The sequence below is a fragment of the Grammomys surdaster genome, unplaced genomic scaffold (assembly GCF_004785775.1).
Source record: "Grammomys surdaster isolate TR1022 unplaced genomic scaffold, NIH_TR_1.0 125430, whole genome shotgun sequence".
In the NCBI taxonomy this organism is placed as follows: Eukaryota; Metazoa; Chordata; class Mammalia; order Rodentia; family Muridae; genus Grammomys; species Grammomys surdaster.
Window position 1 is genome coordinate 890245 of NW_021620297.1, and position 12797 is coordinate 903041.

A 12797-nucleotide genomic window follows, 5' to 3' on the forward strand; every position below is an offset into this window, starting at 1 on the left:
CGGGATGGCGGAAGATGGAAACCTGCGCCATCTTAGAGGCGCGGCACTGCGCAGCTCTCCACAGTTATCAAGATGGGGACATGGCAGCATCCAGGCAGGCATGGTACAGGAGGAGCTGAGAGTTCTACATCTTCATCTGAGGCTGCTAGTGGAAGACTGACTTGCAGGCAGCTAGGATGAGGGTTTTAAGTCCATGCCCACAGTGACACACCTACTCCAACTAGGCCACACCTCCTAGTAGGGCCACTCCCTGGGCCAAGCATATTCAAACCACCACAGTATTAAACCTTCCTCATGGGAGAGTCAAATGACCCTTCCACAGAGGTCACATATCAGATATCCTGCATATCAGACATTCACATTATGTTTTATAACTAGCAAAATTATAGTTATGAAGCAGCAACGAAAATACTTTTATGGTTGGGGTCATCACAACGTAAGGAACTGTATTGGGTTCTGGTTGAGAACTGCTACATTAATAGGCCTGAGTCTTAAAGTCCAAGAGCAGGGCAGGGTGGTACTCGCCTGTAGCCGCCTGCAGCCATGGATCAACCAGGCTCATCTGAAAGGGGGCTGGGAACAAAAGGAGAACGGAGAGCAAAAAGATGAAGCCAAGACAAAGTTCTCTGATCAAGGCTCAATGCTTTAGTGTTCAGCTTCTCAATTTAAAGGGAAAGACACCCCCCACCCCCCACCCCCCACCCCCCCCCCCGCCCAACTCTTCCTAGTTGGGGGTTGAGGGGGGGAGAGATGGGTGGGATGGCCAGAGATATCTCAAGGCAAGCCCAGGGGCAGTCTTCTTTCAAATTCTGGGCAGCCAAGGTGGGTAACTCCACCTAGATCCTATCTTTTGGTCTGTTGTGGTAAACAAGGTCTCTCAGGCCTATTCAAGGCTGGGGGAAGGGCACACACGCCTTTGATCCCAGCTTTTGGAAGGCAGAGGCTGGTGGATCTTTGTCTACAGAGTGAATTCCAGGACAGCCAGAGCTACACAGTAAGGCCCTGTTTAGGGGTTAGGGCATGGACAGAGGCTACTCGGCAGTTCAGCTGGGACACACTTAATGAAGAGTGCTTTATAAAGTAGGTCTGCATCATGGCTTTAACCTCCCAGTATGTACAAAGTGATGTAATTAAGAATGGAGTTTGGACTGTTCAGAACTTACCCAGCATATGATGAAATATGAGAGAATAAGTCAAAATCTAGATCTAGAAAACGAAGAATCTGGCTGTTGGAATCTGTGGTTCGTGAGCATTGCCGTAACCAGAACAGACCATATAACCAGATGTAGCCAGATGGCTCAGTTAGTAACACCTAGTGGTCTGAGTTCAGTCCTGAGAACCCACATTAAGAGAGAACTGACCTCTGACCTCCACATGCTTTATCCTCTCCTTAGTAAATAAAGACTTACAAAAAGATTCAGTGCTTGGCCTGGAGACTTGAGACTAATCCCCAGAAAGTAGTACCTCAGTCAAACTGGGTAGACTGGAAGATGAAGGTGGATAGAAGGGATTTGTATCCAGAATAGAGCTCTCAAGTGCCAGAAACAACTGAAGAACAACCAGAGGTTTTATGGAAGAGCTGAAACAATGCTAACTTATACTGACTATGAAATTTAAATTCCCCATTGTTTGGTGATTTCCTTAAAACGGCTTGCCATATGACTGACAATTACATCTTGTGGGTAAGTGAAAAATCGAGTCAGTATTCCCAGGGACTCTTACATTTCTCCCGTGCTGCTGCCATGTTCCCAGTCTCCTTAGCGGATTTGAAGTCAGCACTCTACCACTGAGCTCTGTCTCCAGGCCTACAGTCTTGAGTGCTCAGAGCAGTAACCACAAGACTGCTTCTGTAAGTCTGATTGATAACTTAGGGTCAGGAATGAGCTTCCTAACAATTTTAGGCTTTGGACCTTCTTCCTTTCCATATCTGATAGGCCCAAAACGTATTATAAAATACTTCATGTATTAAAGACATGCCATTGATCAGGGTAAGGTAGCATATGCCTCTAATGCCAGCACTTTGGAGATGAAAGCAGGAGGGTTAGGAGTTCAAGGACTTCAGCCTCATAGATCAGCCTGAGCTGCATGAGACCCCATCTCCAAAAACAATAGCTGGTGAGATTGGCCAATGGGTAAAGGCACTGCTGCCAGACCTTATGCCTTGAATTCAATTCCCCTGGACTCCTATAATGGAAGGAGATACTGACTCCTCTGACCACCCCATCCAGGCAGGTGGTACACACCTTTAATCCCAGCATGTAGGGGAGTTAGAGGCAGGTGGATCGCTATGAGTTCTGATCTATAGGCCAGCCAAGGCTACATAGACCCTGTGTGCAAAATAAAACTCATTTTTAAAAATTAAGATATATTTCTTGAAGACCTATGTTCCCTCCACGCAGTTACAGTAATATAAGGCCAAGAAGACCGTGTCAAGGCAGTGTTCTGATCACTATTAGGCATGTGGGACATTTTCACCCAAGTTAAGCACGAGGGAAACAGTCTAGTTCAGATGACTCAACTTTGATTCCCTGGACCCATAGGGTGGAAGAACAGAACTGACCCTTGACAGTTGTCTTCTGACCACACCCTGTGGCACGGCACGAGAGTGCACACATTCAAGCAGCACCCCCAATCTATTTGATTCCACTCCAGAAATAACATCTCTGAATTTTTTGTGTCTTTCCTTTGCCCGACTTTGTATTTTTACTATCTTAGTATCTTGGATTTTTAAAGTTTAAATGTAAAAAAAATTTGACTTTTTTTTTCCCATTAAAAACAACTTGTGGGGGGCTGGTGAGATGGCTCAGCTGTTAAGAGTACTGGCTGCTCTTCCGGAGGTCCTGAATTCAATCTATAACGAGATATGATGCCCTCTTTTGGCATACAGTTGTACACGCAGACGGTGCACTCATACATTTAATAAAATGAATGAATGAGTGAATAAATAAATCAGTAAATACATAAATAAATAAGTAAATAGAAAACAACTTGGGGAAGACTCATGATGGCTTCCCGCACCCCAAATGCTTTCTTAATCACTCTCAAGCCTCAACCAGTCAGCACGGAATGTTCCTTTGGTTGAATCCAGATGAGTAGTCGGGCAAAGGAAAGATACTCCAGTACTTTCTAGAAACTCACGGCAGAAGCGGTAGAAAGAGATTTGGGAACGCGAAAGAAGACTGGTTCAGCCTCCTGGTACGCGTGAGAAAAACTGAGGGCTGCTGGTTCAGCTCGCCTTTTGGGCCTCTGTCCATCTCTGACGATGGGAGGTGAATGCCAAAGTCCGAGCGACTGGATGGATGGTGGCGGTCCTTAGGGCTCCAGGGGGCGTGGTGCCAGATGACAGTATTCCAATTTCGCGCTCGGGGACAGCCAGAAAAAAAAACCGACTAGAAGCGCACCCAAGGTCCTCCGCCCGCGTCTTTTTGTCCCAGTCGGGCTCCCGTCCACACGCACTACCTCAGCGATCCCATTGGTCACAGTCCTCTCCTGGGCGGGAGAGAGGGAGCGAGTGGGCGGGGCCGCGTGGCGTCAGCGCAAGATGGCGGCCTCGGCGGCTGTCTTCTCGCGCTTGCGGAGCGGGCTCCGGGTCGGCGCGCGGGGACTGTGCACGCGGCTGGCGCCTCCACCTCCCCGCACTCCAGAGCAGGTGAGCGACGCCGGGATCCGGGCCCGGTTATGGGGTCCTTTCTAAAGTTTTTGGGCGTATGGTCGCAGTTCGGCGAGTCTGGAATACCGCACCTCAAGGTGCTGAATGGTATGGAGCCCGCGTTACCGAGGTCTCCGTGCTTCCTGTGTGGAACATAGTTGCTTCCCCAGGGCTGGATTATGGAGGCCCCAAGTGCATCCCATGAAGCCCACGTCTCAACCACATGGGTCCCGGGAGCGGTCACCTGTTCTGATAACTGTGACCATTCAGGTGATCCCTGACGGGGGAGGGGCCCAGGACGCCAGAGACCCGGGCTCTGTCCCACTGACACTTCCATCGCGTCGGTGAGCGAGAGAACTAGGAGGATCCAGCCTGCCGTCCGATTCGACCTAGTCGTTCTGACCTCCAAGTCCATGACTTTCTGTCCCCTAAGTCCCAGACAGGAGATTGCCTCTCCTGGTCTCTGCTTCCTTCTCTTTCAAACCCCTCCATCTTGGGCTCTGGGTGTCAGAATACCTTACCTGTGTCCTGTCCCTTGGGTACCCTCTGTCCCCTTAGTTTTGACATCCCCATGCTAACACATACATACATACACATCCATTCTCTTCTCCTTGGGCTACGCTTCCTGGCTCCAGACCCTGCAGTTCTATTGCTTCCAAGACCTTGAGCAATCCAACCTTTCAGCTCTTGAACCCCTGTGATTCTCTAGGCAGTTTAGTTTTGACCCTCTGAGAGGATTAACTTCAGAACTTACCCCTACAGGGTCACAGTTTTCTGCTCTGGATGTCCACTTCCTTGCTCTTGATCTTGAGTCTACTTGGACCAAATTTAGTGTCAGAATATTATATTATTTTCTCTCTATGACCTCTCCTCTTTCCTCCTCCACTCAGGTTACTGAGGTCGCCAACCGTGGGGGCTCCAAGGCCCAAGGGCCACAGCATCAGGCAGGCTCAGAGGGTCCCAGCTATGCCAAAAAAATTGCACTCTGGATTGCTGGTTTGCTTGGGGCTGGTGGAACGGTCAGCATCGTCTATATTTTTGGTAAGAGACATAACCCTTGTTTGTTGGCCCCCAGATTTCTACTGTAAAACTTCCCCTTTCTTTCCTCATGTTGAGTTCATGGCTCCTCCCTTAATAAGGCCATCAACTAGGGTGCTTACCTTGAAATTCACCTTCTATCCCTTGTACTTAAAAGTTCCATCCTGTAGTGGTTCCCTGTACCTGAATTCAGGAACTAAGGGAACGGTGGGAAGAATGAGACTAGACCATTGGGTTTGGTTTCGGACCCAGGACAAAGGACTGGGGTGGGTATTGGCGGAGAATAACCTGTCATAGTCCCTGAAGCTATGTCTCCATCTCATCAGCAAAAGACTAGCCTTCCCTCGTTTGTCCAGCTCAGTCTCAGCCCACTTGGGATTCTGGCCCCCAACCTCTTCCCCCCTTTATCCGGGAGCTGTGCCTCTAGCAATATTCCCTTTGAGTGGGGAGTCCAAGCCCCTCCTTTTCCTCCCCCTCCTGACCCAGCAGACTGGACTCCAGTTTCCTTCTTTTGTCTGTCTCCCTCCCCTGCAGGAAACAACCCTGTGGATGAAAACGGTGTCAAGGTAAGGAGTGTGTTCCATAAGGGTGTGGCAGCTTGCTTTCCGTTGGGTCAGGCACTTCTGTAGTTTGGAGTGAGCCTCTCCCTTCTTCTCTGGGACCTGGAGCTCTGGAGCTCCCAAAGCGGACATGCTGGGGTCCTGCCTCTGCCATTTCAAACCTTTCCTTTTTCTCTCCCAGATCCCTGATGAATTCGACAGTGGTGAGTGATGACACAGCTGGGGTTCCCACCTCTGCCACTTTGTTTGTTTACGGTGCGCCCTGTCCTGTGTACCAACCCCTCCTCCAGCCACGGAGGTGCAACAGTTAGATGGCTCAGGGGAGGGACGTGACAAAAGCTGCAGCTCCCTTTCCTGCCCCTCTGCCCTGGAGCAGATGGCCGGGAACAGATGGGGGCAGGGAGTGTCAGCAGTCCATCCCAGACACAGGGATGTCTGTGCCTTAGTTCTGGGCATCTGCAGCCCCTGACCCCACTCTTTTATAACACCCTCTCTTTTTTTTTTAAAATCCCTAAGTCCTTACTCCAGCTCTCTGCCTCATTTCCAAAACAATGTCTCCCTGTGTCTGTGCCTCTGCATCTCCACACACCCAGACTCCCCAGAGTGTGTCAAGGAACGTCCCATACGTTAGATCCTTGGAGTTGCTGGACTCCTGTGGAGTCCTTGTGGTTTTTACCTGCCCCTTCCTTAGAGAAAGTGAAGTTGGTGGGTCAGAAAGGCCTGTGTGGGGGAGGTGTGCAGACAGCTTGTACAAGCACTGATTGCTTTGTTTACACCAGGCAGATGGGTGAGTATGCTCTTTTAACTGGACAACCCCCACCTCCATGAGTTTTTTTTTTTTCCTCCTTACTTATTTGTTTTTGAGACAGGGTCTCTCTGTGTAGCCCTGGCTATCCTAGAGCTCACTGTGTAGACCAGGCTAATCCCAAACCCACATGACCCACTTGTCTCTTCTCTCGGTTGCTGGGATTAAAGGCCTGCACCACCATGCCCTGCTCCCCTCTGGTTTAAACAAATTATCTAAATTGGGCAGGTAGGCATGGGAGGTTAAAGTGTGGCTACTAGTTTAAACTGGTGTCAACACTGTGACTTCTAAGAGGCAGGTTCATAGATAGAGCTAGATTTAAAAGGACACACTGAAATACTTCCATTGAATTTCCTGTGTTCATTGAGCCAAGAGTTTTTGCCCTTGGCTCTAACACTGAAGGTTTTTATTAGGACAGTGGCTACTGGGGTCGGGTGATTGGTGCTAGGCAAGGGTTGTCTGCGTCCCTAGCATTGTTTCAATTTTAAAATTAGGTATGTGTGTGCGGACATATGGATCTGTGTGTGTGCCCTCAGGCTAGATAAGAGTGCGCTGGGAGCTATAGTAGTAACAGGTGTTTGCCATCTTGACATGGCTGCCAGGGACCCAACTGCTGGGCCATCTCCCCTGCCTGCTGGTACAGCCATCCCCACCCCACCTTCACCCCCATCCCCACCCTTTGAGACAAGATCTTACAAAATTGCTTGTTCTGACTTTAAACTCCTTATGTAATCCTGGCTGCCCCCTGCACAGCTGGGGTGACAGCACACTGGGTGACAGACCTGTGCTGCTGCAGCCCAGCTGTGTCTCCACTTCCAACCAGGTAGCTCCTTGTTGCAGGGCATCCGTCCTGTATGTTGTGGGATGTTTTAAACCGTGTCCTGGGTGTCTACTCATCAGATGCCAGTATTACAACCATTAAAACCACCTCCGTGAAGGTCGGCATGCTTTTAGTTAATCCTAACACTTAAGAGACAAAGCAGGAGGGCCTTTCAAGACCAGCCTGGTCTACACAGTGAGTTCCAGGCCAGCCAGGGCTATCTATGTATTGAGACCACATGTACACACAAATGAATGTCTTTTTTTTGTTGTTGTTGTTTTGTTTTGTTTTTTTTTTTAAAAAAGGTTTTTTTGGATATCCTCCAAAAACAACAACAACAAAAATGTCTGTCAGAGGTGGTAGTAGTGAGGTAGTGGTGAGGGATGACTCAGTAGCTAACAGCGATGGCTCCTCTTCCAAAGTTCATTCCCAGCAACCTCACTATGGCTCACAACAAATGGGATCTGATGGCCTTTTCTGGCACACTGGTGTACATGCAAATAGAGTACTCATATACTTAAAATACTTTTTAAAAAATGTTAGCTGGGTGTGGTATCACACGCCTTTAATCCCAGCACTTGGGAGGTAGAGGCAGGAGGATCTCCTTGAATTCAAGGCCAGCTTGGTCTACAGAGTGAGTTCTGGGACAGCCAGGGGTAGACAGAGAAATTGTAAACAACAACAACAAAAAAAACCCAAAACAATAAAGTGTTCTTCCCGTAAAAACTTTCCGACTCTTGGGGACTTTTTCTCACTTTTCCTTGAGAGATCTGTTTGTTCTGCAAGTAAAGAAATAATATAACTGAGCTGGTGTGTCCGGGAGGTGGACAGCGGCTTACTTTGGAACCCCTTTGTGCCTGGTGTTTTAGATCCAATTCTGGTTCAGCAGTTGCGCCGGACATACAAGTACTTCAAAGATTACCGACAGGTGAGTGGGGTGGGGGTGGGGGCTGGGTGCAGCCTGTCTCCCGTGCCCAGCCCTGTATCTGAACGAGCGGTCCATCTCCTGCAGATGATCATCGAGCCCACCAGCCCCTGCCTTCTCCCAGACCCTCTGCGGGAGCCTTACTACCAGCCACCTTACACACTGGTCCTGGAGCTCACCGGGGTCCTTCTGCATCCAGAGTGGTCGGTGTGTCCTGCAGAAGGCAGTGTGTTGGGATCCTCCTGGGGGCTGGGTCAGGAGTGGTGTGGGGCCCGCCCACTGCCGTGCACTCTCCCTGTGTCCTTCGGTACCTAGTTTAGGTTGACTCAGAGTAGATGGACATTAGTGAGGCCAAGCCATATGCACCTCAACCCCCAGGAGCAGACAGATGCCTGCCTCTGGACCCTCAGGCAGGGTCTTGACCCTTTGGGCTTTCTGGTCTAAACGCTCCTCTGTCCTTACTGCCTCCGCAGCTGGCCACTGGCTGGAGGTTTAAGAAGCGTCCGGGCATCGAGACCTTGTTCCAGCAGCTCGCTCCTCTGTATGAGATTGTCATCTTCACGTCAGAGACTGGCATGGTGAGGCACTGAGGCGGAAGTGATGCACGTGGGTGAAGCGCGGGGGCAGGAGCAACTCACCTTCTCTCCATCTTTGCAGACAGCGTTTCCACTCATTGACAGTGTGGATCCGCATGGCTTCATTTCTTACCGTCTGTTCCGGGATGCCACCAGATACATGGAGGGACATCATGTGAAGGTGCCGTGTGGGGATCACGGTGGGCCTCGGGGAGAGATTTGGGGGTGCTTCTACTGCTGAGAGGAAGAGCCTTGCTCCCTCAGATGTCCGTGCTTGCCTCCAGGTTGTGTGAGGGGTCGGGGCCCAGGTTTTGCTTCTGGAGCTGTAAATGGCTTCCATGAGGCTGTGCTTGGGACTGTCATAGAACCTGTTTCTTTGGCTAGCCAAGCATCTAGACATGTTGCCCAGGCTCCTATTAGACATGTGTTTGTTAGGCCTTCCCTTATGGCTTGGTGGCTCAGGAGTTTGTGCCATTGTATGATATAAACTCAGGCTTTGACAAGGGCCTGTCTGTAAATTCCTGGTTTGTAGTGAGTCTAGTTGTAGCCCGTTGCGGATTTGGGGTGTGAATTGAACCCACCAGACAGAGCCCGTGTTCTCTCCGGAGACTCCTAGCTTAGGTGTCCATATGACCAGCTCCCCAGTTTCCCAGAAGCCTGAGGTTACCCTCCATAACCTGTATTCGGGAAATTTTGCAAGCCATATCCTCAAGTGTATGATGCTGTGTCTGTCCCCTCTGCAGTCAGCAGGGTGGAGAGCTGATGCCCTGATCTGTCACACTCACTTCCAGGACATCTCATGTCTGAATCGGGACCCAGCCCGAGTAGTGGTTGTGGACTGCAAGAAGGAAGCTTTCCGCCTACAGCCCTTCAACGGTGTCGCCCTGCGGCCCTGGGATGGCAACTCAGATGATCGGGTCTTGCTGGACCTGTCTGCCTTCCTTAAGAGTGAGACCAGAGCCCTTGACCCTGAAGACAATGCAGACACTTGATTTTGGCTTGTCATTAGTGTAAAACTGAGCAGTCAGGGTGGGAAAGACCTATGAGTATCCTGGAACCTTCTGGAATTTTCTGGAATATCCAGGCATTTCTCTTAGGGGCTATTTGGGCATATTTGGAGGAACCCTCTCACCACTGACAGCATTCCAGGGTATACTGACCCTGGGTCGTGCAGAGATCTGACTGACTGGTTCCTCCTTACCTGTTGTGCCTGCAGCCATTGCCCTGAACCAAGTGGAGGATGTGCGGACCGTGCTGGAGCACTATGCGCTGGAGGATGACCCACTGGAGGCATTCAAACAGCGGCAGAGCCGGCTTGAGCAGGTTAGGCTCTAGTTCCTACTGGGCACTTTTGAGGCTCTCAGAAGAAGTGGGTGCCCTGGACTTGAGCACTGTCTCCTTGGCCTAGACCTCACGGAGAGCTCTCACACAGCCTTGCGGGGCTGCTCTGCTGAGTTTGCACCCTGGCCTAGAAACAGGAGGCAGAAAATAGTCAGCACTCAAGATAAGTCCCCCATGGCCTTGGGCGGTCCTAGGACCTTTCGTGGTAGACTCGGGATCTGTGGACACTTGGTCTCAGGGTCGGGGAAGGAGTGTTTTGTTGGTTTTCTTTTTGAGACAATATCTCATATAGGTCAGACTGGCCAGAAACTGAATCTGCCTGCCTCAGTCTTCTGAATGCTACTTTTACAGGTGTAGCTTCCCTCCCCTGACAGTACTTATGGCAGCATTTGACTTTTTAATTGTTTTTGAGCGTGCTAGGGATAGAAGAGTGTCTCAGGCACGCTAGTCCTGCACCCCTGGGGCTCCAGTTGCTTTTTCCAGGGTCTGGTTCTAACATGTAGACTTGGGTTCTATACTGGGCCTGAGTGTAATGACAGGCAGGCTCCTGAGTTGACCCTTGTCTTTTCTGTCCCTCAACCCCAGGAGGAGCAGCAGCGCCTGGCCGAGCTCTCCAAGTCCAACAAGCAGGGGCTCTTCTTTGGCTCACTCGCCAGCCGCCTGTGGCCTCGCTCCAAGCAGCCATGATGACTAGGCCAACTCAGAGACTTGGTGCCTGGGCCTCGGGCCCCAGCCCTCACAGAGCAAGGTTTGGACAGCTGTGTGTCCAATAAAGCAAGTCCCAGATGCCACAATGTCTGTGTCCAGAGAATCCAGATGGGGCACTGGGGTGAGGTCTTGGACTCGGTCATCATTCACAGTGACTGGGCACTACCACTAGGCCGGGTCCTGTGAGTGCCTTGCTGGAGTGGGGCTCCTGCCAGCCTGAAATGGAAAAATGGAGAACCTGGGTTTCTGCTGCACATGTCTTCCCATACATTCTATGAGCCTCACTCTCTCTCCCTCCCTCCCTCCCTCCCTCCCTCCCTCCCTCCCCCCTTTCCCCTCCCCCTCCCTCCCCTTCTTCTCTCCCTCCTTCTCTCTCCTCCTGTGTGCTGTCGAAATAAAGAGAAGTATGGCCTCTGGAGAGCCCCCTCAAGGACTGTCAGCCCAGCTGCTGTGTGGCTCCTTGGGACTGTGGTTCTGGAGCTGTCAGTCATCCACACCTTGTGGAAGCTAGAAATCTGGATTGTTTTTTCTTTTTGGAGACATTGTCTCACTGCATAGAGCTGGCCAGCCTTGATCTCAAGAGATCTGCCTGCCTCTGCCTTCCAAGTGCTGGGATTAAAGGCATTTACCACTATGCCCCAGTATTTTTTTCTTCTTTTGGAGACTGGTTCTTACACAGCTTGGGCTAGCCTGGAAGTCCTAGTCTTAAGTATTCATCCTAAGTAACTGGGGCTGGACGGATGTGCCGCTGTTCTCTGCTAGAAATCAAGATCTAAAAACAAGAAGATTCCTCTAGTTTTATTTTTCATTATCTTTGTGGAACTAAGGATGGAACAGACAGCCCGGAACATGCCAAGTAGACAGTGTCACCCTGTAAGAGGGGTGTGTGTGTGTGTGTGTGTGTGTGTGTGTGTCAGAAGACAACTTGGGAGTCTGTTCTTTTACATGTGGGTCTTGGAGACAGAACTCCAGTCATTACTGAGGTCTTTACCCTCTAGAGCTTCTTCTGGTTTGGATTGGTTTGTTGGTATATACCCCATGCTGGTTTGGTGTAACCATGTAGCAAAGGATGGCCTTGAACTCCTGATCTTAACCACCTCCTAATTGTCAAGATGACCGGCATGTACCACCATACCCAGTTGGTGTAGTGCTGGGACTCAGTCGCCTTTATGCTGAGAAGCAGCCCTCTACCTACTGAGCCATAGCCCCAGCCTCCTATTTAACAGTCATGCATTGCCTGCTAGCTTCTGCTTTGAAAAGTGTAACTTTGTGGCATTTAAGCATGTGAGTCCCAGTTGTGGGTTCAAACTCAAGGTCTCGTTTCTTACTGGCTGTTAGCCTCTCTGAGGTCACTTTCTACATCTATAAAGTAATAGGGTTTTTTATTTATGTTTACTTATATTTATTGGTGTTTTGCCTGTCTGTGAGGGTGTTGGATCCCCTAGACCTGGGGTTACAGACAGTCGTGAGCCACCATGTGGTTGCTGGGAATTGAACCCAGGTCCTCTGGAACAGCAGTCAGTGCTCTTAACCTGAGCCATCTCTCCAGCCCCAGTGATAGTCTATTCTTCACAGTATGTTTATAGGTGTTTTGTCAGTGCACTGTGTGCCTACAGAACTCAATAGAGGCCGTGAGAAGGTACTGAATCCCTCAAGGTTGTAAGGGAGCTGCTGTGTGGGTGCTTGGAACTGAACCTCTGCAAGTGCAGCCAGTGCTCTTAACTGCTGAGCCGTCTCCAGCCCACTCAAAATAGTTCTTACCGAATGTATAGGTCCTTGTGTAGTAGCCACACAAACCTTAGGCAAGGTACTAAAGGTTTTCGTTTCTTCCTGTCTGAAGCAGGGTAAAGGTCTGCTTTGTCTGTTACCCAAGCCTCTCTACTCCAGCCAGCACCTCCTGTTAGTCTAGTGTAAAGCGACAACAAAAGAATTAATGCTTTCACGAAATCTCAAGCTATGTATCAGATGAAGACTGCATTCTAGACTTTAAAATGCCTTTAGGGGTGTCATGGAGGGAAGGGTTGGTGTGCCACAGGGCTGTAATTTTAGTATTTAAGACACAGGAGAACTGACAAGTTTGAAGGAAAACTGGTTATGTAGCAAGACTATCCAAGGAATTAAAATTAACACCAAGACTCCCAGCCTAGAGTCCTGGACAGTACAGAGGGGTACTCCCAACATGTTTTGAGAACTCCTCCTTTTTCTCCCATGCCTGGAATTCTTTGTGTAGACCAGGTTGGGCTCCAACTCACAGAGAACTGCCTCTCCCACCAGAGCTGGGATTAAAGGTGTGTGCCACCACTAGCTGAGAGTCTCTGTGTTGGGGTATGTGTGTGTTTTGCATCTGGAGGCTGTGTCTGAAAGAGCAACAGTGGA

The 12797-nt window shown here is 50.0% G+C and overlaps 1 protein-coding gene across 1 annotated transcript; it reads left to right on the plus strand.

The window, feature by feature from the left end:
* The first annotated feature begins 3529 nt into the window (after window positions 1-3529).
* Timm50 (translocase of inner mitochondrial membrane 50) lies at window positions 3530-10507 on the plus strand. Its single transcript, XM_028786204.1, has 11 exons — window positions 3530-3649; window positions 4540-4690; window positions 5222-5253; window positions 5429-5450; window positions 7742-7800; window positions 7885-8004; window positions 8271-8375; window positions 8455-8553; window positions 9164-9320; window positions 9589-9695; window positions 10299-10507. The coding sequence occupies exons 1-11, from the start codon at window positions 3542-3544 to the stop codon at window positions 10398-10400; spliced, it is 1062 nt and encodes a 353-aa protein (XP_028642037.1). The 5' UTR covers window positions 3530-3541; the 3' UTR covers window positions 10401-10507.
* Window positions 10508-12797: the final 2290 nt, after the last annotated feature.